General features: G+C 40.1%; 1 protein-coding gene across 1 annotated transcript in view; it reads left to right on the forward strand.

Annotated features, from left to right (window-relative positions):
• TANC1 (tetratricopeptide repeat, ankyrin repeat and coiled-coil containing 1) overlaps nucleotides 1-22,085 on the forward strand; it is a 212,861-nt gene that overhangs the window by 115,168 nt on the left and 75,608 nt on the right. The window contains 3 exon segments of the mRNA XM_048869537.2: nucleotides 3,387-3,517; nucleotides 4,402-4,591; nucleotides 17,013-17,273. Of these exon segments, the coding sequence (XP_048725494.2) occupies nucleotides 3,387-3,517; nucleotides 4,402-4,591; nucleotides 17,013-17,273 (582 nt within the window).

Raw genomic sequence — 22,085 nt, forward strand, 5'->3', positions numbered from 1 at the left:
TTTTAGGGCAAACTGCAAGATTTTCCTTTAAGATAAAGCTCTTACCACAATAAATACAGGGCTTTGTATTAAAAGAAACCAAAATCAAACACTCAGAAAAATACCCCCAAAAGATTTTTGTAAAATCTGGGAAGGGTGAAGAACAGAAGTCCTACCATGGACCCAACAATGCAGATGTAATTTACCTGTGCAGCTTTTAGATATGCCAGAGGTCCTAGGTTCTCTAGAAACTAGATATTCAAAAAAGGGCCCTCGTCCCCCCAGAAAACTTAAAACAAAACTGTTTTTCATGAAAAATGTCAACTTTTTGGTGAATTATCAAAAACCAAAATGTTTTGGCCAAAATTTTTTTGCATTTTGAGCCTTTGGATTTTTTAAAACAAAATATCAAACATTTCTACAGAAAGCAGACGCTTTTCATGAATAAATTTGTGTAACCAACCCCCCAGATTTCTGTTTAAAAACAAACATTTTTTTAATGTAAAATTTTCAACCAGCCCTAACAGAAACTCAAAGATTTCAATTCCTGGCTTCTCTAAGCAGATAAGAAGGCTGTCAGTTGTTGTGGTCATGTGTGGTGAATTATGGGCACATGTTTGTTGGGAAAGGGACAAAAACTGCTCCCCCTTTAAAAAAACAACTACTACTTTTTCTCTCAAATTTAGGGAGGCACCACAAAGTAATAGTGACTATGAAAAGCAAAATCCTCATCTTCAGAATGGATTTGTTGAGGTTTACGCATTTCAGGGTTGTAATACTGAAAATAGCTTGACAGTGTCCACCTAATGCCTTCTGTTAATTGGCATGGTTAAAGTTCATTTACCTTTTTAATTGAAACTTGGCTTTCCTGTCAGAAATATCATTACTGACTGTATAATATTCAACAGCTATAAATTTGAGAGGAAAGCACTGCTTATACTCCAGCTGCATATAGAATCAAAATGAAATTGAAAAAAAGTCTACATTTTGCATTCAAATCATAATAAGAAACACATACGTGTGGAAATCCAAAGAATGTGTGATGACAACTCTTGCTGTTATCTTAGTTACAGAAAAATGGTACCCTAATGTTGTTCACCTTACAGATATCCTCTTCCCAATATCATTAGGGGAGAATTAAATACTTTTAAAATACTTAGATAATTCTTCATGAAGCTTCAGATGAACTGAAACAATTACAAGAAATGTATAAATTAGAAACAAACAGATGTGTAATCAGTTGAAGGATGTTAAACTTGTAAAGTACAGCTGTTGTGGGACTGGATGGTTCAATGCAGCTCAAGACAAACAAAGTAAAATTTAGTTATTGCCTTCTGGGCAAACTGCCGAGCTGTACTTAATGTTGTTGGGTGTTTTGACTTGTGCATCTTTTTGAAGCTGGAAATCAAAACTAATTTTGTGCTTTTTCCCTGCAAATGCCACTGAATGTCAGGTATGTCTAATACTGCAATTTTGAGAAGTGTGTGCACTCTTCTCAAAGAGCACATTGAGGTGCAATTGATAGTGTGAAACTAGAGGAAGATGATGACAAAGTAGGTCTGGTACGAAATAATCCATTTCTTCTTTTTGGTAATGTACAAGGCTCAGAGATGAGGCTTATCTTTTATTTCTGGCCTCATTTTGGATACATCAGTCGGTCAGTGCACCAGGACTTTGAAGTGCAGCTCAGCAACTTCTTCCTGTCTCGAGAGATGGCAATATAACACAGTTTAAATTTAAAATAATACATTTTGGCTTCAAAAACTGTCAAATAAACAGGTGTTGTGATTTATGTTTGCATAAATTGATGTATTTGTGCATTCATGGTGAACGTCTTTGAGCATCTGATCGTCCTCCGTAAGTTTAAGTGCAGAGGGCAGCCTGACTTCTTATAAGAATCCTTTAACTGTCTCCAGATCCTCCCTAGTGTGCTTCACCAGCTAGGAAGAGATCCTTACTCTATTAGTATGTGCAAGTCACTTACTCTTTATCTGTTTTTTCCATCTGTAAACTTGGGTATAATGATGCTTACTTAGAGCCAGCCAAGTACACTGAGAAACTCTGCTAAAGAAGTCTGAGTTTTTACACAGTCCTCCTCTGACAGTATTGTTGGAAGATTGAGGGTGGAGGCCCCGTCCTCTGATTTGATCAAATCTTCTCTCCAAAGAAAGATAAGAAGATATTGCAACATGGAACTGCTGGGACCCTCTGACTGCGCGTAATCCAGAACAAGCAGACTGCCATAATCCAAGCGGTTTAGTTGGTTAGTTCTTTGTCTTCATGATGGAAGAAGCCAGAGAAAATCTTAGCCTCCACCACTGCATGTGTGCCCCTGACCTGGTCTCTGTTTAGAGCTCCTGATTGGATTTGGAACAGGTTACCTTCCGCTAATGCATTTGAGCAGTAGCCTGGATCATTAACTCTCTCAATCCTTGATAAATTGAGTTTTTGCACCTAAGTGGTTGGATGCCACAGTTTTTTGAATTGGCAATAGAGAACTATATTGTGTACAATGTTGGTTTGAGGAGGGGAGTTTTTGTAGTTGGCTGGTGACAGTGCTGATAACAGATGAGAAGACATGGGGAGGTGGTTTGAGGATGTGTGATTAGCACATCAGCTAGATATTTTTCCTTATCAACAATGAAATAATTAACAATTTGGACATTTTAAAAATGGCATTTTTAGATTTTGGCATTTACACCCTGTTTAGATGAAAGTTACCTGTATTAGAGCTTATTGCTTCAGTCCATCTGCAAACTTGGGAAGACACCGATTAAATTAAATTATTTTAAAAGTTTTCTTTGCAGTCATAAGGTCGAGAAACTTATGTACTGAATGCAATAAGAAAGCACAAAAATATGTTGTTTTTGTTGTTATATCTGTAGTTGGGACTGCAAAAGGTTTAATTAGTAACCTCTGTTTTTATACACATAACTTTCCAGAATACTGCTATTAAAAATTACTGGAGTGGAGTCATAGTCTTACATGAACCTTCACAAACACAAGGTTTAACTATACTTGGAAATGATGTTGAATTTTATCCTGTTTACACTAACACAGTGTCAAACACGTTAGACAGTAGACATGAACTGGTGTGTTCAAAATGCTCTCAACTAGTTGTGGCTAACACAAGGTTATCGATTACTGAACATATCTGACAAGTTGGATAAAAATGCAAATGAACATAAGAGAAATCTACCTTTTTAAAGCTTATTAGACAAAAAAGTAAGATGTTTGTCTGCTGCACCTATTACATTCAGTTAACTAAAATCTTGCAGATAGAAAAATCAGTGTTGAGATTTGATTGCAGTCTTTTAATTTTTTATTTATTTTTTTACCTCTAGCAACAGTTTCCAGGTATAATACTGTCATTCTTCATCAAAGTTCAATCTTTTATTTTGGTACAGAAGGAAAGCCTGATAAAGAATCAAACTGTTCACCTGCAGCACAAGAACTAATGACAAGATTGGGATTTTTACTGGGAGAAGGGATCCCAACCTCTGGACACATAATTGTAGAAGAAAAAAATGAAACCATGGTATGATAAAAGAAAATACCTTAACTCTCATTCTAACTCTGAGATAAGAACCATTTTCCTAAGAGTTAATTGCAGTCATTTGATATTTAACAAAGCACTTTTGACTGTATTCATAGAAAGGAATGTCATGGAACTTGTAGATGAATCAGAACTGTAGAGACTTTTTAATTGTGAAATGATCTCACCTCCTTCCCCTAAGAATAAAGGGCAGTGAGATTTTTTTTATAAATAATTGGCTTATACAGTCAATTTTAGAATGATTTGTTAGGGGAAAATGTTAGTAAAGGTTAAAATAGCAGATCTTGTGATGGGCACACATTCTCCCCCCAACGCCCCACCCCCTGTTGAGCCCTGTTTCACTTCTGCTTTGTGATGTCTGTGTTTGGAAGCAGTGAGGGGAGAGGAATGCGCGGCTGATGTCCTATCTCTCTGCAAGAATGTCATGGTATTGACTGGTGGCTATTGGGTGATCTCAGTCTTTATGCTTATCCCAGGCCTCCTAAATCTTATAGCATCAACTTAGGTTTCAATGGTGGTTAAGTGTGAGCAAGACAACGATCCCAGAGTTTAAATGGAGAGAATGAATAAATCATTTGTTTTCAGCAAAATGTCTAAAAGAAAGGAAATCTGCCTAGCAGCAAATGTTTCCTTGAACAATGTGTTTCTCCTTTATTTCTTCAAAATCATTACTTTTGAAAGGGTATTTCAGGAACGTGTCTCTGAATCTGCCAAATCACTGAGAATAAAATGTAGAAATCAAAGTTCTGCACAAAAATGGGTTCTTCAGGTTTTGTCATCCTTCTATTTCATCTCAGTAATTCTAACGTTCAAGAAATGATGTGCTGTCTTCTGTGCAGTAATTGTTTGTTTCATTCATGTTGTAGTGCACAGTAACCAGTCAAGGAGTCAGCCCCTGCTCTACACTAACAAGCAGCACTACGTCACCCAGCACTGATAGTCCCTGCTCAACTCTGAATAGCTGTATTGGCAAAACAGCAGCTAATAAAAGTAGTCCCTGTGGGACCATTAGCAGCCCTAGCTCCACACTGGAAAGCAAGGACAGTGGAATTATAGGTAAGCAACCGAATTCTTAGTAATGTAAAAACTTAATGGATATCTTCTCTTGTTGTTTAGTGTTTATATATAGCTAGAAGGACCAGACCACAAGATGTTCTCCTGTCTAATTCTACTTAATAGTTTGAGTATGCTTTTCTATGCTTGAGAGGATTTAAAAGTGCTGCTCTTTCTCTAACAGCATTGTCGTTTCAGGTGTGCATTTTCACCTTTTCCTGTTCATGTTTCTAATACCCCTTATTTCTTTTTCTTTATCACTCTTGTTGGTTTTCTCTTCAGTTTTCTCTGTTTTCTAATAACTGCCTCCACTTCTACCCTTCCCTTGTCTACTTGGCATGTGCTTCTTCTGCACATTAGTGTTTTGCCATGGTGATGCCCACAGTTGTTTGAAACCAGTCTGTTAGCTTCCAACCAAAAAGTATTTAGTATTGCTGATACAGGGAAGTGCTGCTGTACTGTTCATGAGCACAGTCAGATCATGCTAATTAAAAACAATGCAGGTTTTTCCAATGTTAATGGGTATGGAAGGAGGATTTAAACAGGGTGACAAGGGACAAGTGAAATTCTGGTGATTCTCCACAAAATCGATAACTTTGGGCAGGAGGGAAAGTAGAGGCCCCACAGTTAGTCTCAGCAGGGAAGGAACATCTCTCTAGTGAAAGCTGCCTTCACAGTAAAAGTCAAGGATTAATTTCTTTACCATTGCTAGATACCTTAATATTTAAATAAGAATATGTGTCTGAAGGGAAAATTCAAAGCTCTGGGCCTTTGTGTATTCCACCTTCTCTTTCTGTCCTCTGTCCTGAAGAGCTTAGTCTTATTTTTCTGTCTTGTATATAGAGCCCTACCAAATTCATGGTCCATTTTGGTCAATTTCAGGGTCATAGAATTTTAAAAATAGTAAATTTCATGATTTCGGCTGTTTAAATCTGAAATTTCACAGTGTTGCAATTGTAGGGGTCCTGACCCAAAAAGGAGTTGTGGGAGAGTCGCAAGGTTATTGTAGGGGGGATTGCACTACTGCTACCCTTACTGCTGCAGGCGGTGGTGCTGCCTTCAGAGCTGGAAAACTGGAGAGCGGAGGCTGCTGGCCAGGAGCCTAGCTCTGAAGGTAGAGCCAGCAGCAGCACAGAAGTGAGGATGGCATGGTATGGTATTGTATTGCCACCCTTACTTGTGTGCTGCTGCCTGCAGAACTAAGCTCTCAGCAGCTTCCATGCTCCAGCTCTGAAGGCAGCGCAGAACTAAGGGTGGCAATACGTCCACCCCCCCCACCTCCCAAATAACCATATGACCCCTCCCCCATATGACCACCCCATCCCCCGCAACTCCCTTTTGGGTCAGGACTCGCAATTTGAGAAACGCTGGTCTCCCCCATGAAATCGGTATAGTATAGGGTAAAAGCGCACACAAGACCAGATTTCATGGTCTGTGACACGTTTTTCATGGCCATGAATTTGATAGGGCCCTACTTATTTAGCACTGAGCCTACTGATGCTTGACAGAAACACATAATGCAAACAGTCGTGCAAAATATTTGTCATTATTTCAGTACCTCCATTTAGAGAACTGGCTGGTGAATCCCTGAGTGCAGGCTGCTATGTTAGTGTTACTTCCCAGCAGGGTCCCGAGTAAAATGGAAAGATCATCTTTCGTGTTAAACAAAACTTGAATTGAGCCAACTTCAAAGCTGTTGTAAAAGTGGGGTTTGTTTGTTATGTTAGTTAGTAGTTAAACCACGTGTTAACTCATTAACTAATTAAGCCCTTTTAAAAATTATTAATTTCTATCATGACTGCTAACTTTACCTACAATAAGAAAACAAACATAAAATATCCCCTTAACTTGAAGCTACGACGCTTTCTGTGTTCCAATGCCTTCTAACTGGAAAAGTGACCTTTCAGTTCTACTTAAAATCAGTCAGTTGTCAAGATGGCAGCTTCTTAATTGACTTGTGTAAGGCACTAAACATTTTTAGTAATCTCTGTATATAGAGATTAGAACATTTTATTATAACGAAGGTGTGATGCTGGCAGACCAGGTGCCATGCTAATTCACTTGTGTATACGTTCTTCAAAGTGATTGTTAAATTTATAGGAGTGTATTTGGCGTTTAAACTTCATGAAAACTAGTGGGATGTTACTTGCATTGTTTTCATTTATCTGTATCCTGTTATAATGTAGTAGCAAACATCTACAATGTGTATACCCCTGTAACTTAATAACCTATCAAACAAAGCATCAAACAAGAAAGAAGTGTTGGGGAATGCAAATGAAGAACTTTAACAGAAAATTGCTAATTTCAAAGCAAGTGGTCGGGTAGTTGAAGACTCAAAAATGCATCCTCACTCTCCGTCATCAAAGGAAAAGCCCACGTGGGTAGTGGCCCTGTCAGCTTGTTTTCTGTGAGAAGAAGCTATAAATATGGATTTAGGGAAAGATCCTTCATCTCTGGACTGTTTGGACTCTTAGAGAGAAGTGTACCGGATGCAAAGCAGAGATCCCCAGAGACAATCTGGGAACCCTGAAGAGACTTTTGAGAAACTGGTAGTTTATTACATCACTGCCACCATTTGGAATTACAAACTGTGATTCACCTGTGCATATGTTTTACCTGCTTTAACCTCTCAATAATGCTACTTACTTTTATTAGCTAATAAACCTTTAGTTTACTATAGAATTGGCTACCAGTGTTGTCTTTGGAGTAAGATCTAGAGTGCCAATTGATCTGGGGTAAGTGACTGGATTCTTGGGACTGGGAGCAACCTGATGTGGTGTGATTTTTGGTTTAAGTGACCTTTTATCACAGAGTCTAGTTTGTCCGGGTGGCAAGATAGACTAGAGAGTCTAAGCAGACTGTCTGTAACTCCATGATAAAACTGGTATAATGATCGAGAAGTTCACATTTGTTATTGGCTTGGTGAAATCTAATTCTAGAACACACCACCAGTTTGGGATGTCTGCCCTGTTTTCTGACAGCCTGCCCTGAGGTAGGCACTCACAGTCATGAGCCACTCCAGACAGCATGACAGATTGGTCTAGTCGTTACAGAATTCACATACCATAGGTCAGTTAACCTTAAAGATCGTAACCCAACACTGTTAAAAGTTAAAACTCTCAATGTCAAATTTAAAGGGTTAAAGTTTAGTTACAATGAGTGGATCAGAATCATATGAGGGTCTTGACACAAAAGACCTTTTAAAAATGTGTAAAAATAGGGGAACATCCCATAAAAAGAGACTCAGACCAGGAACTGAGAGCTTTGCTCACTGACTTTGACCAGAGAGCAGGGTCTGAGCATCCCTATACTCTAGATGCCACAGAGACCGCTGCAACAAAACTGGTTTGGCTGAGGCACCTGGAAGCCAAGAAAGAACGTGAGCATGAAATAAGGATGAGGGAACTCTGGATCAAAGACACAAAAGAAATGGAGGAAGCTGAGGAGAGAGCCTACCAAAGACGCAAAGCTGACGCTGAAATTGATATGGAAGCCCACCAAAGACACATGGAGCAGCTAGTAGCTGAGAACAAAGTGCATGCCATGAAGCAACAAAAGAAGCAGCCTCAGACTGTGAGTACATCCCCTCTCAACAGCAGGGAGTGGGAAAAAGCCTGCTCAATTTATCAAGAGACTGACTGCATTGAGCAGTTCCTGTCCACCTTTGAGAGACTGTGTGGGATCCATAAGATTCCAGAGGATGAATGGATGCCTGTCCTCTTAACCCAGTCAACTGGGTAAGCCAGATAAGTTTTTAACTATATGGAGGAGACTAATGCTAAGGTGTGTAAGAAATTTTGAAAAAATGTATTGAAGAGGCCTCTGAGTCCTATCAGTTCAAGCAAATAACGTAAGTATTACAAGATCTACAGTTAGTCAGAGAGTCAGTGACATGCAGTGTAGTAAAGAGGGCTACATTCACCATCTTTTGCTGATGGAAAGGATTTCAGATAAATGCATTCCCTCTTTCTACCATTATGAAGTTTTTGCTGATTTCCACTCTGGGATCTAGTGATGGTGATAATACGCTCTTCTATAGCACATTTCACTTTGCAGTTTGACCGTTCAGCTATTTTAGCATTTCATTGCAAAATGGAGGAATAAAACTTAGTAATCATGCCTTAGTAATCTATTTTAGTGTGGTTATCTCAGAAACAGATAGTCTTCCTGAGAACATGTTGTCATAAGATAGTTAACAAAATTGTCCTCCAGTCCCTTATCATGTGTCAAGTGACATCCATATCTTGGAAGAGAGATTTTCTATTTGCTGGTTTCAGAATAGCAGCCGTGTTAGTATGTATCCGTAAAAAGAAAAGGAGTACTTGTGGCACCTTAGAGACTAACAAATTTATTAGAGCATAAGCTTTTGTGAGCTAGTGAGCTGTAGCTCACGAAAGCTTATGCTCTAATAAATTTGTTAGTCTCTAAGGTGCCACAAGTACTCCTTTTCTTTTTTCTATTTGCTGTCACGTAAGTTAGAAGAAGGAAAAGAATACATTAATAATTGTATTCTCCCTTTCTCTGACTTTTTTAGCATTGTGGCTTCTTCTACCTTGGAGATAGGTCAATTTTAAAATAAATCTTGGGGCTCACAATTTCTCAAAACCCAGCATCTGCAGCTGATAAGAGGGAAACTCCATTGTGACTCTTAAATATTACTTATTGTAAACATTAAGTGGATGTTTTTTACTTTTCTCTTTAGAAAATTATATGTTTATTTAGAAAATTATATATAGTTTTCACAACTGAAAACTCTAACATGTTAGTAGAGGTCACTGTTAGCCAGAAGTTTAATTGATTAAGCTTTAGGATATGCCTGTGAGGTAAAGTAGGTAAGTACTTTACCCTGTTACCTATCTGTTAAACTGAGTCAGAGAGGTTGTCACTAGCCTAAGGTCATACATCAAGTCATTAGCAGAGCTGAGGGTCAATATAAAAGTTTTGTCAATATAAAAGTGCTTATAGCAATATAACTAATTCAGGAAATGATGTAAGCTACACCAGTATTAGGCATCTTTATGCTGGTGTAACTATTTTGGTTTAAAAACAAAAAAACCCCACGCTTCCAACTTGAAAAAGCTTGACAGGTAAAACTGTTAAGTGTAGATCAAGTCTTGGGCTCTTCTGGTAGATACTCCTTGCCAAAGTCTGAAAATTTTTATAGCTTCTGTAAGATAGTGGTAAATAACTATATCCAGTTGTTAAAAAGTTAGTCATTTTTATTTGAAATTTTCACTTGTCTAGGGTTTTTAAATAAATGATTGCACTGCTCACTGAATGCTCAACATTTTAGATGTATTTTATTGAAAAAAAATTGATTTTGCCAATTGTTTAAGGGCTATGCGCCATATTAATTCACTAATAATTTAAGAGCTATTTAAGTTAATAAGTGACATTCATTTGAGGGCAAAATTTGGCCCTAACAATGGACTTAAATTATCCTAATTTTGTGCCGGCATGAGCTCTTACTTTCCCCCCCTTGGAAATAACCAAAAAGTCTAGATTTTAGAAAACCAGACAACTGCTCACTCTGGCAAGTGAGATGGGGTTTCCCCCTCTCAACTCACGTTTCATACCTTGGCATAATTTCCTTTCTTTTAAAAGGAGCCTCTTCCAGTTATAACTCATTTCATTAAAGCAATTGTCTCTTCTTCAGTGGGGTTAGGGAACACACCTCAAATGGAAGTTTTGACACCACTTCCTATAAACGTTTTAAAGAGGCATTATAGAGTTCTATTTAAGTCTCTTATGGACTCCACTATAATTAAAATGTATACTGTCAAAATTATCTTAATTATACCCTAACCTACATCATTTTTTTTTCTGTTTATTGTTGTGGCTTTACAGTTATTTGCTGGAAAAATGGGGTTCTCCTTTCTTGCTTGTAAGTCTTGCAGTATTTCGTATATACAGCTCTGCAATCCAGTTGTAGTCTATGTGCATACTATATGTATGCAGCTTTATTTTTATATCGTTGAGCACTTACAATACCATATGTGCTCAATGTTGTGTATAATATAAACATTAACTCAAACTAGGTACTTTTTCGTTCGCTCCAGTGATGAGAGGGGTCTTGTTGAATAATTGAATATGGGTTTGAGGGGTGGTGGTGGAGGGGAAAAGCAGTGTTTGAATTTAGTGGCAGCATGAAAAGAGACTAGGAATGATCCGGTTGGAAGGAGTGCAGAAGGAAACTGGAGCAGACATAGGAAGGGCAGTATTGTATAGTGTCTTGAAATTGTGTCTGTGTGTGGTTTCTGACCCCGAGACCCTCATAAAAATGATTTGCTATAGTTCATGATGGACATATTCTACTGAGCTTAATGATTGATTTAAAATATAGCCTTCCATCTCTCACATCTTCTCCCAAATCCATGGAAAAGAAATTCCTTGGGAATACATTTGGAGACTGTTTAAGGTCTGTGTGGCCCAGACCTGCTCCATAGATGAGATAGGCAGAAAAATCGGGAGTGTAAATTACTGCTTTAAAAAATTCTTAGTCACTGTTACCAGCCTATGAATCTGTGTGGAGGGGTATTTTCCAGAAGTGAAGGGGGGAGGGAGGGGGACACACACCTCTGATAAATAAACTTTATTTTAGTTTTGTATAAAAAATGTGTATAGTTGTGCATTCAGATTTGTTAATAGCATTAAATGTGCATTTTGAATAGAGTTTAGCAAGTATATCTTTTGTAAGGTTTTCGGCACAGTTCACCCAACCATGAAAATAGCTTGTTCTTCCATGCTACTTAAGAAGGCTTCCATTGTATTTCCATTCCCACTTGGTTATTCTGGACCAGCAGGCCCTTTGATGGGAAAGCTTCCCTCCCCTCCCGCTAGCTCAGGCTTCTTTTAGTCTTCTAATGCTTTACTGACATCGTCTCTGCTTCCATTGAGTTTGACATAATGGAGGTTGAGGCAGGTTTTCATCTTTAGCAGTGAGCTAAATAGGAGAAAAGCCTGGGCTACTCGCCAAAACATAAGCTTTCCTGGAAAAATGCTATCCTTTCAGTATGGAAGGCTTGAGTGGAACTCTTCCCTGGCGTTATTTTTTGAATCCAAGGGGAATCTTCATTTATAATATTTCAGAAAGGGCCAAGTTGTTCAGACTCAAGAATAAAAATGCAGTAACTGTGTCATACAGAAATGTGATGAGGATTACTGAATGCTTTATAAAAGCCTTAGCCTTGACAGTCCATAATTATTATGCCAGATTGTTGGTATTTCTTTAAATAAAGTCCTTTTTTAAAATGTCACTTATAAATTCCTTTAAATGTAATACTCAAGCCTGGTTAACACCTGAAACTTAGGACAACCTAGCTCCATCTCTCAGGGCTGGGAAGAGTTTCACCCCCTGTGCGATGTAGTTAGGTCAACTTAGCTGTGTTGACTTAATTATCACCTCTAGAGAGACTGATTTACTTTATACACAGCATGAATTGTTAACATCATCTAATATTTTTATCTAAAGCAGAACTAATTATTTTTAAATGTGTTGATTTTATAAACATGGCTGAAATAACAAACTTTATAAGCCCCCAAATGCATGGGTGAATAAGCTAGTAGTTTAGTTTGGTAATCAGCACACCTGTACATAATCTTAGGGCTTGTCTGCACAGCGCATTAGTGCACACCAGCGTGTTGCATGCAGTACTGCTTGACTACATCAGTGTGCACTAGGAAACTTTTACTGTATGCCAGCAGGGTCCATACAGACAGTGCATGATGTATTGGTGTACACTAGAATTTACACCCCAGCTGATGTGCACCAACACACTGTGTAGACAAGCCCTTTGAGATTGACCTAAGTGCACTTGCTTCTGTAGTTGCTCAGTCCATAGAGGCTCTGTGAGCCTCCTGGGTTACTTATTCTGAGGAATCACCTCTCTCTTACCTGCTGTTACCTCCCACTCTCTTGGATGAGGGGAGACAGTGCCAGTTTTAGTCTTACACTGATGCTTAAATCTGACTCTTTAATCTCATTTATCCCCAATGGAGGATGCAGAGACTAGATGAAAAAAAATCTGTGGGACGCATGAATTCTTGAGATGTGCAATGGTGCAGAATTCCCCCAGGAGTAAATAGAAATGGGATGAAATTTAATAGTGCGAAATGCATGGTCATCCACTTAGGGACTCTCAACAAGAATTTTTGGTACAAGCTGGGGAATCTGTCAGTTGGAAGAGACAGATGAGGAGAAAAACCTTGGTTAATCACATAGAATCATAGAACTCAAGGGTTAAAAAGTACTGCAAGGGTCATCTTGTCTAACCCCCGCCAAGATGCAGGATTTGTCACAGAAGTTGCCAATGTGATGTGACTGCAAAAGGCTAATGCAATCCTAGGACACATTGGGTGAGGTATTTTCAGTAGAGATAGGGGAAATATTACCATTATGCAAGGCACTGGTGAGACCTTATTATTATGTGCAATTCCAATCTCCCATGTTTAAGAGAGAGGAATTCAAGCTGGAACAAGTGCAGAGAAGGGCGACTAGAATGATCAGAGAAATGGTGAATCTACCTTACGAGATGGTTGCGGGCTCTGGGAGGGAGTTGGGGGGCAGGAGTGGTCTCCAGGCTGGGGCAGAGTGTTGGGGTGCTGGAGAAAGTATGGGGTGCTGGCTCTGGGAGGGGGCTCAAGTCTGGGGGTTGGAGTGTGTGCTTACCTTGGGCAGCTCCCAGTTGGCAGTAGAGCGGGGCTAAGGCAGGCTCCCTGTCTGCCCCAGCCCCATGCTGCTCCCTAAAGTTGCCAGCATGCCACAGCAGCCCCTGGGGTGGGGAGCATGTGACTCCTGCATGCTGCTCCTGCCTGCAAGCACTGCCCCCGCAGTTCCCATTGGCTGCAGTCCCCTGTTCCCAGCCAATGGGAGCTGTGGGAGTGGTGCTTGAAGGCAGGAGCAGTGTGCAGAGATGGACTTTTAGCAGCTGGAGATCACGATCGACTGTCAGAGGCTCCAGAATCGACCAGTTGATCGCGATCTACTGGTTGGTGATCACTGGTCTATGGTATACCTTCATGCCATAAAAGTCTATTTTGTATGGGAAATTATTTGTTGTTGCTTTCCTGTTTTGCATTGCTTTAATTGAAAAAACAGCACAAAATTATAATTAATCCTTGGTGTTAAATGCATTCTGTACAGATTGAAATGTTTCTGAAATTGGTAAGCCAAATATTTTGGGATGTTTTAATCTAAATTTCATTTACAGATACATCAACATTCTTTACACCAGGATTTTAAAAAGATGATTAGGGAAATATTCCTTCTGATATCTTGAGTTGAGAGCCTTCATTGTTACTTCATAATAAGCATATTGAAACAGCAGCTGTTTTCTTCATACTTGTAGTGGATTGTCAGGTGGCTTGTTTACTGAACAAAAATTGATTAGAAAAGGAAGTGGGTGGTGCAGTTTGCTATTGTATGTTTGTAGACAGCAAAGTTATAATCTGTGGAATTGTTATAAAGCTAGCCATGGGAAAGATATATTTCAAACTTTAAAGTTTGGTATACATCAAAACCACTGTATTAAACACCTTGTCTTCTGTGAATGGGAGCAGATTATGTTATTACTGTTTGGGTTTTTTGTTTTTGTTGTTGTCACTCATTCTGTAATCTCTGATAAGCAGAGGTGCCTTAGGATAGGATAGATCGGGGTGGGCAAACTATGGCCCGCCGCATCCGCTCCTTCAGACTTTTTAATCTGGCCCTCAAGCTCCTGCCGGGGAGTGGGGTCCAGGGCTTGCCCCGCTCCATGTGTGCTGTGGCTCTGCGTGGCTCCCGGAAACAGCAGCATGTCCCCCTCTCCGGCTCCTATGCGTAGGGGCAGACAGCGGGATCTGTACACTGCCCTCTCCCTAAGCGCCGCCCCTGCAGCTCCCATTGGCCGCCGTCCGAACCCCTTCCACCCTCCGAACCCCTCGTTCCTGCCCTCCTGCACCCCAGAGCCCACACCCCCAGCTGGAGCCCTCACTCCCCAACCCCCTGCACCAGCCCGGAGCCCCCTCCCACACCCTGAGCTTCTCATTTCTGGCCCCCAGCCGGAGCCCTCACCCCCCCCCGCACCCCAACCTCCAATTTCATGAACATTCATGGCCCGTCATACAATTTCCGTACCCAGGTGTGGCCCTCAGGCCAAAAAGTTTGCCCACCCCGGGATAGATTCTTAATCTGCTTTCTGTTGACCCAAGTTTGGAAGCTACAATGTTGGCCACGCTACGTGTGCCAGAATACACCAAGTGTTGTACCAATCTTACATCTGGTCCAAAATCCTACATATCACTCAGATTATGAACCTGCTTGCAGCAAGACCGAGTGCTTAAGCACTAGAGCAGGGGTAGACAACCTATGGCACGTGCGCCAAAGGTGGCATGTGAGTTGATTTTCAGTGGCACTTACACTGCCCGGGTCCTGGCCGCTGGTCCGGGGGGCTCTGCATTTTAATTTAATTTTTAAATGAAGCTTCTTAAACATTTAAAAACCTTATTTACTTTACACAAACAATAGTTTAGTTATATATTATAGATTTATAGAAAGAGACCTTCTAAAAACATTAAAATGTATTACTGGCACGTGAAACCTTAAATTAGAGTGAATAAATGGAGACTCGGCACACCACTTCTGAAATGTTGCTGACCCCTGCACTACAGGACCAACGTGTCATAATTAGTTTTTTCTTTTGCTTAACGAATTACCGTATCAAATTGATATTTTAAGATTTTTCTTTTTGCTTTACAGCACTTTAGATTGAAATGCTAACCTAATGTGAAGATTATGTTATTAGAGATGGAGGTTGGAGAACTCCTCTCTGCTGTCAGTTTAGGCCCTTATGTACTTAAGCATATTTTTAACTTTAAGCATGCGAGTAGCTCCACTTAAGTCAACAGGGCTACTCACAGGTTTAAACTTCAACATGTGCTGAAATATTTTGCTAGACGAGGGACAGTAAAAACTAAAGAAAATGAAATATACTTCGTTTGTAATTCAGCTCTAATGTTTTTCTGTTTTAAAAAAAAAAAAAAAAAAGGTTAGGAGTCACAACGACCTTTTTAAAATAGGAATACTTCTTGATTCTCCCTGCCCCCAAATTCCTACCCAACAACAATAAATCTCAGAATATGAGATATCTTTTGGTCATCCTTTTTGTTTGTTCATAAATGTATAAATACTGAAAATTGGAACTATTAGTGCAATGGGTGAGGAAGAATAAAAAGCGTTAGGCCAGAGTTTTTTAAGGGCTTTGGAGGTATCCAGATTATCAAAGGCAAAATGAGAACCACAGCTGATAGAGCTGGAAAGACAGCCCCCCACACTAATCTAGAAGCAAAGGACAGGAGCTAGAGCATAATTATTCTGAATTTCCTCTAACTCTAACATAAGGATTGTCCCTTTTCATTTTGATTTCACACATACTTCACTATGACATATTCTGTGTTGTTAGACTGTGAAAGAGCTATGCTAAATCCCCAGCATGCAGTTTTATGTGTGCTTTGCTATAGATTGCAGCATGCCTAGGAAAGTTGTATATATACCTAAATTCACATGGTATTCTCAAAAACTTATTATTTTGCAAACAGACATATGGAAACAAATGTGGGAGGAACTGTCTGAATATTTTGGCACACTTAGCTAGGTCAGCATTTTAGCTTTCCATCTTGGATTTACAGAAAGCAGGTCAGGAATCTGTCCTGTCCTAAAGTTTCACTGTTATTCAGAAAGTACAGAATGGTGACTTTGGTAGAACTGTCCCAGCCTACTCTGGAGTTGAAAAGTGACCCTTTTGTAAAAAGTATATATTTGGAAAAGTGACTTATCAAGAATTTATTTAAATTCTTGATTCTTACTTTTAAAATGCTTTATTGTTTTATGTTTTTCTATTAGATTTTATTAGTTGATCAAAATTTCTTGTTTATAAAAATACTTGTAGTAGTTTGTTACATTATTAAATTTAATATTCAAAGGAATTTGAGATTTATTCTTTAAAGGGTAGTTTGTTCCCTCATTGAAAAGAACTGGATAAATTATCTCCCACACATTACATGGATTTAAAGGAGTTTCCAAACTGCCTTTTCATTATCTGTTTTATCAGACTTTCTCTTTTCCTGTAGCCATAGAGTTTAAGGCCAGAAGAGACCACCAGATTATCCTGACTTCCTGTGTATCACAGGCCGCCGACACCATTCAGCACTCTAAACCCAGCAACCAAAATTAGACCAAAATATTACAGCCCCCTGTAGGAGGAATTGAGCAGTTTGTTTTCATGGACAAGGAGCATTCTTCTAATTGAACAGAATACATTGTATGGAATTTACTTGGATGTTACCTGTGTAAACTAAAATGCCATTTGAATAGTAAATGTGTCATGCCACTGAAGTGCCATTGTGGTACTTCATCCTCCCTAAGTTTTTAGGATTTTTGTTTCTTCAGCAACCATAACAAGTTCATCTGAAAATGATGATCGCAGCGGATCCAGTTTGGAATGGAGTAAGGATGGGAGTCTCAGGGCTGGTGTACACCAAGGAATTATTCATGATCGAAGGGCAGATAATTGTTCACCGGTTGCAGAAGAGGAGACAGTTGGGTCTGCAGAGAGTTTGTCTAAAGTGGAAGTGTGTACTGGAGATGGGCCTGTTTCTTATACACCAAGTTCTAGCTCTTTAATAATGCCTCGTCCCAACTCTGTTGCAGGTAAGGAAGCACTGAACTAGAGGAGGAGGAATTTTTCGTGATCTAATTGTACAAAATGAGGTTTTGTATTAAAGTTACAACATTGCTAGTAAGATATTTCTTTGTAGGAAAAAGGCAATTACTCTGCAGTGAATTGAGTACATGTTTATTACTTTAAATTTTTTTCAAGTTTGAACATGGATGTTATTGTTGAGACACTTATAGTATATAGTGCCATCCATAGGAATATGATTTTCTTCTACTCTGTGGGCTTTTTAATCCGGATATGCACTTATTTACTGGGTTTGTAAATGTACCATTACTATTTTAAATTGTTTCTGGTGGGGGGGTTTACTTCAGTGTTTTTTTTAACTACTGTCTGTTGGCAATGCACCTTCAATACAGCTCTGGAAGAGGTGAGGTAGATTAAGTTATGGTTCGAGTATTGTTGCTAGAATTAACTAAATTCCAGTTGCAATGCCATATTTTCCCCTCACTTATACCTGTGTAAACCCATTGACAATTAGTGTGATACAAACTTTCCAGAACTGGCAAGGGAAACAAATATAATGACAGTAAACTCAGTTAAAACAAATGAAAATTAAAGTTTATAAAATCCAGAAGATGTAGACTGAAGGAGCCCCCCTAACATAACCAGGCCTTGCCAGGAGTTAATGATTTATGGAGGGGAAAAGTATTATGCTTGACTGGGAGTTGAATATAGTCAGCATTCCACAGTTTAAAAAAAAAAAAAAGGAGCTGTAGTTTGAGATGTGAAATAAAAATTGCTGACTGATATTGGCGGGTCTTAGTTTAAAGTTTTAACTGAAGTTTTCTGAGCCTTTTTCTCTAGGGAAACATTTTTTGCAGTGAGTGGGAAGTTACTTCTGTAACCACTGGGATTTCCAGTGACAGTGCTCTGGTGCAGAATATATTAGCGGTGCTGGTCTGAGCTTAAAGATACAACAGTATCACCACTCTATTGCTCAATAATTTACAGTGATAACCTGTGATAAGAGTATCATGTTTTGCTGTGTTTTTAAATTTGAAGCAGCAAATAAGTGGGGCTGCACTGGAAAAACACTGGGATCCATTCTTCAGTTGATTTTTAAAGGAAGTGTAATGTGGCCCTATTCCAGAAAGGATGTCCAACAAAGTGCAGTAAGTTGGAACTGACATTTGAAAAATACACTAGTATATGGCATAGTGAACATTATCAAGAACTCCGAATTTGTCAGCAAGGTACTGGATGGGAGGTTTTTTTGTCTTTTAGGATTATATTTTTCTTATTTATTATAACTAGATTAAATGATTCAGTTGCATTGTGAAATTCAGTAATGCATTTGAAGCCGACAGAAAGCACAGTCTTGATGTGCATAGTCTGACTGAGCATTTAAAATGCCTTGAAAATCATTAGTACATTAATTTTGAAACAATGAAGGCACCACTGTTAAGTGAAGGATTACATTACTTCTGAATATTATATTGTGCAGGGTCTTTCTGTTAAAGTCTACAGAGGGAGGGAGTCGAGATTTTTTCCAGTAGACTGCTGTGATTACAGAGCATAACTTTCCAGTTTTCTGCTATGCTTGCTCATTAGCTTCATCCTATTCACTCAGTTAGACCTCCTGCGGAATGAAAATTTCAGTCTTAGACTGTGCAGTGACAAAGAATCCTAATGAATTTGCATGACTTTTCCATTATCCAAAGATGAGTTAAAAAGAGCAAACTGATGCAGCAGACTCTTTTGGTATTGGACCCAGTACTGAAAACTGCACTGAGTGAATAAGTGTGGAACTGCCATCAGCACCAGGGTGTCCATTGGTACCAACACCAGCACCATGGGAACCACACCCATTAGCATCACCTATAGAGGAGATATGCTCCTCGTCACCATCCTTGGGGCACAGCGCCTTACCAGCATCGATCAGGGTGTCATTCCCCATATAGTCCCCAAGTACCACCAGAAGACCAGAGGAATTCTTCTGAACTCCACCACCACGAGACTGGCAGTGGCCCAGCCAGGAGCCTGTCAACCATCTGTATCAATATAGGATGCTACCCCCTTCTGGGGTTGCTGGAGGCTTCCCAAGTCTTGATGAAACATTCTCCTCTTTTAGAAAGAGAAGATATCCCTCTACCATAGCATTATTGGCAAGACCACAGATACCAGAATACCAGGAGGAGTGGGACCCACAGGCATAACTTACCAGTGCCCAGTGTTGCCCCCTAAAGACATCTCCTCCTTATCACTGGACAAGGCAATTGCCTCAGCACCGATCCTGACTCTGGATGGTTTCAGTGTGTTCCAAGAGTTCCTGCAATGGATTACAGACACACTGGAAATTGAGACTTGCGTTAAATCTGAACAATCTCACAAATGATTGGAAGTTCTGTGGTCTGTGAATCTTGCCAGAGCCCCTCTCCCTATCAATGAGGGATTACGAGTTCCAGCCAGAGCTTTGTGGCCACTATACCACCACTGGCAAAATGTATTGAGAAGAGGTCAGATGTCACCTTCCAGGTTCAAATACATTTACTCACACTCCAACTCCAGATCTCTAGTAATCTCTGCCATCCAAAAGAAATCACACACTAGCAAGAATGCACCAAAGGAGGAAGATCCAAAATGTCAGTTCGGGAGAAAGTCTTCCTGCTCTGCCTATCTCCCGCTATGAGTGGCTAATTGCCGAGCTCTACTCGCCAAATATGATTTTCTAACATGGGGCAGAGTGATGCCATTTGTCAACAAACTCCCATATGAGACTGGACAAGACCGTAAGGACATTGTAAAAGAAGGACACTAGTGGCAAAGATGTGCCTACAATGGATACAGCTGATAGTGTGGCTAGGCCCATGGCCACCACTGTGACCATGAAGAGAGCATTCTGGCTCCCGGCTTGGGCATTCCTTGCCAAGTGCAAGCCACAATCAAAGGTTTTCCATTTGAGGGTTCAGAATTATTTAGTAAGAAAACAGGAAGTGCCTTCCACACTCAAGAACTTTAAGGCAACCTGTAGTCCCTGGGAAACTACAGACCTCTAGTGTACTGCAAAATGTACTGCCCTCAACAGCAACATCAGCAGAGACAGAAGACACCTTCATACCACAGGCAGCTGGACTGTCAGTCAAAAAAGGAAATGAGATATGATAGAGGATGTCAATCCTCTTCAACTCCAGCCATGCATACAGTTCTATCCACATAGCAGCAAATTTGATAGCTCAGTCAATAGCTGTATCAAAATCCGTCATATGAGCGCCTGTAGTAGAAGCTGCCTTGCCTCATTCCTCCAGACATGGTCAGCCATCTCCACTGACAAATGGATGCTTAGACCATCAAATTCTCACTATATCCCATTCCCTGTCCACATCTCTTTTGAGGGACTCTCCTGATAGAAGAGTTTACCAATATTGGGTTCTGCCCTTTGGACTTTCCACAGCATGGAGAATATTCATCACATCCACAGCAGTGGTTGTGGTGTACCTAAATGGAAGAGGGAGTACATGTCTACCTGTACCTGGATAACTGGCTGTTCTGGAGCAGATCTCATGGGAAGACCAAGATAGCCCTAGATCAAGTAGACTTCCCTGTTCTTTCAGTGTAGGTTTCTAGCAAACTACAAGAAATCATCTCTAATACCATCCCTGATTATAGAATTCATAGGAGCTCTACTTGACTCATGGTGAGCATGAGCATAGAGGGGCTGGTGGAAGATGGATTGATACCTACCGTCCCATTTGTACGGACAAGACTGTCCACAATGATTTGCATGTGCCTAGGGTTACTAGGACACATGTTGTCCTGTACCAACTTGACCCCACTTATATCCATAACAATGCTGGCTAAAGCTGGTGTAATGCCTAGCCAAACACAGTGTGAACAAATAATTCACAATACTACTCCAGGTCTGGTAAAAACTTACCTGATGTCTAGAACCTTTAAATGTGAGAAAGCTAGTGTCCTCCATGTCCCTTCCCTGACAGAAGTGCTTATTACAGATGTATAAGGGGCAGTTTTGGTGCCCATCAGAGTTGCCTCCAAATGCCAGGTCCTCTGATGATCCAAAGCTGCTCATGAATGTCCTAGACCTGAGAGCCATCAGGCATTCCTTCTTGTTCTGTGGAACTGTAGTACAAACCTGACAGACAATATGTCAGCAGTGCATTATGTCAATAAACAAGGAGGTGTTTGTTTGTCCCCCACCTGCCTGGAAGTCATAGAGTTCAGGGAATGGTGTCACCATCATGTTGTGACCACACTGGCCTTTCATCTAACAAGGGTCAAAAATGATCTTGCAGACTTTATGAGCAGGAACATGGTAACTAACTATGAGCAGTCATGGCAGAAATCCATCCTGGACCCAGTATTCTGGAAATGGGGAATCCCGACCGCCAGCCTGTTCCCCAAATGTAAAGCCTTTTGATCTAGGACGGTATGAGACTAGGATCTTCACCGGACACCTTTCTTTTTCAGTGGTCTTGAGACCTCCTCCACACCTTCCCACAGATTCTCCTGATTCTCAGGTAATATGCAAATCAGAAGGTACAGAGCTATTGTTGTCATACTAGCCCCTTATTTGCTGAGAGAACTCTGGCTGTCAGCCTACGTAATGTCTAGCCAACCTCCCATTTGCCTCCCTGCCTGCCTGCACAGATATAGTGTCTGAGAGTCAGGGTCAGATACTATATCCAGACCCACAGTTCTTGCATCTGACGGCCTGGCCTGGATGCTGGCTGGATGACCATCACTGACTGAGTGCTCCAGACAAGTACAAGGAATTATTAAGCAGAGAAGGATGGCTTCCACTCTGCAAAATGGGAAAGGTTTTTCAT

Source organism: Caretta caretta, chromosome 11 (assembly GCF_965140235.1).
Source record: "Caretta caretta isolate rCarCar2 chromosome 11, rCarCar1.hap1, whole genome shotgun sequence".
Classification (NCBI taxonomy): Eukaryota; Metazoa; Chordata; order Testudines; family Cheloniidae; genus Caretta; species Caretta caretta.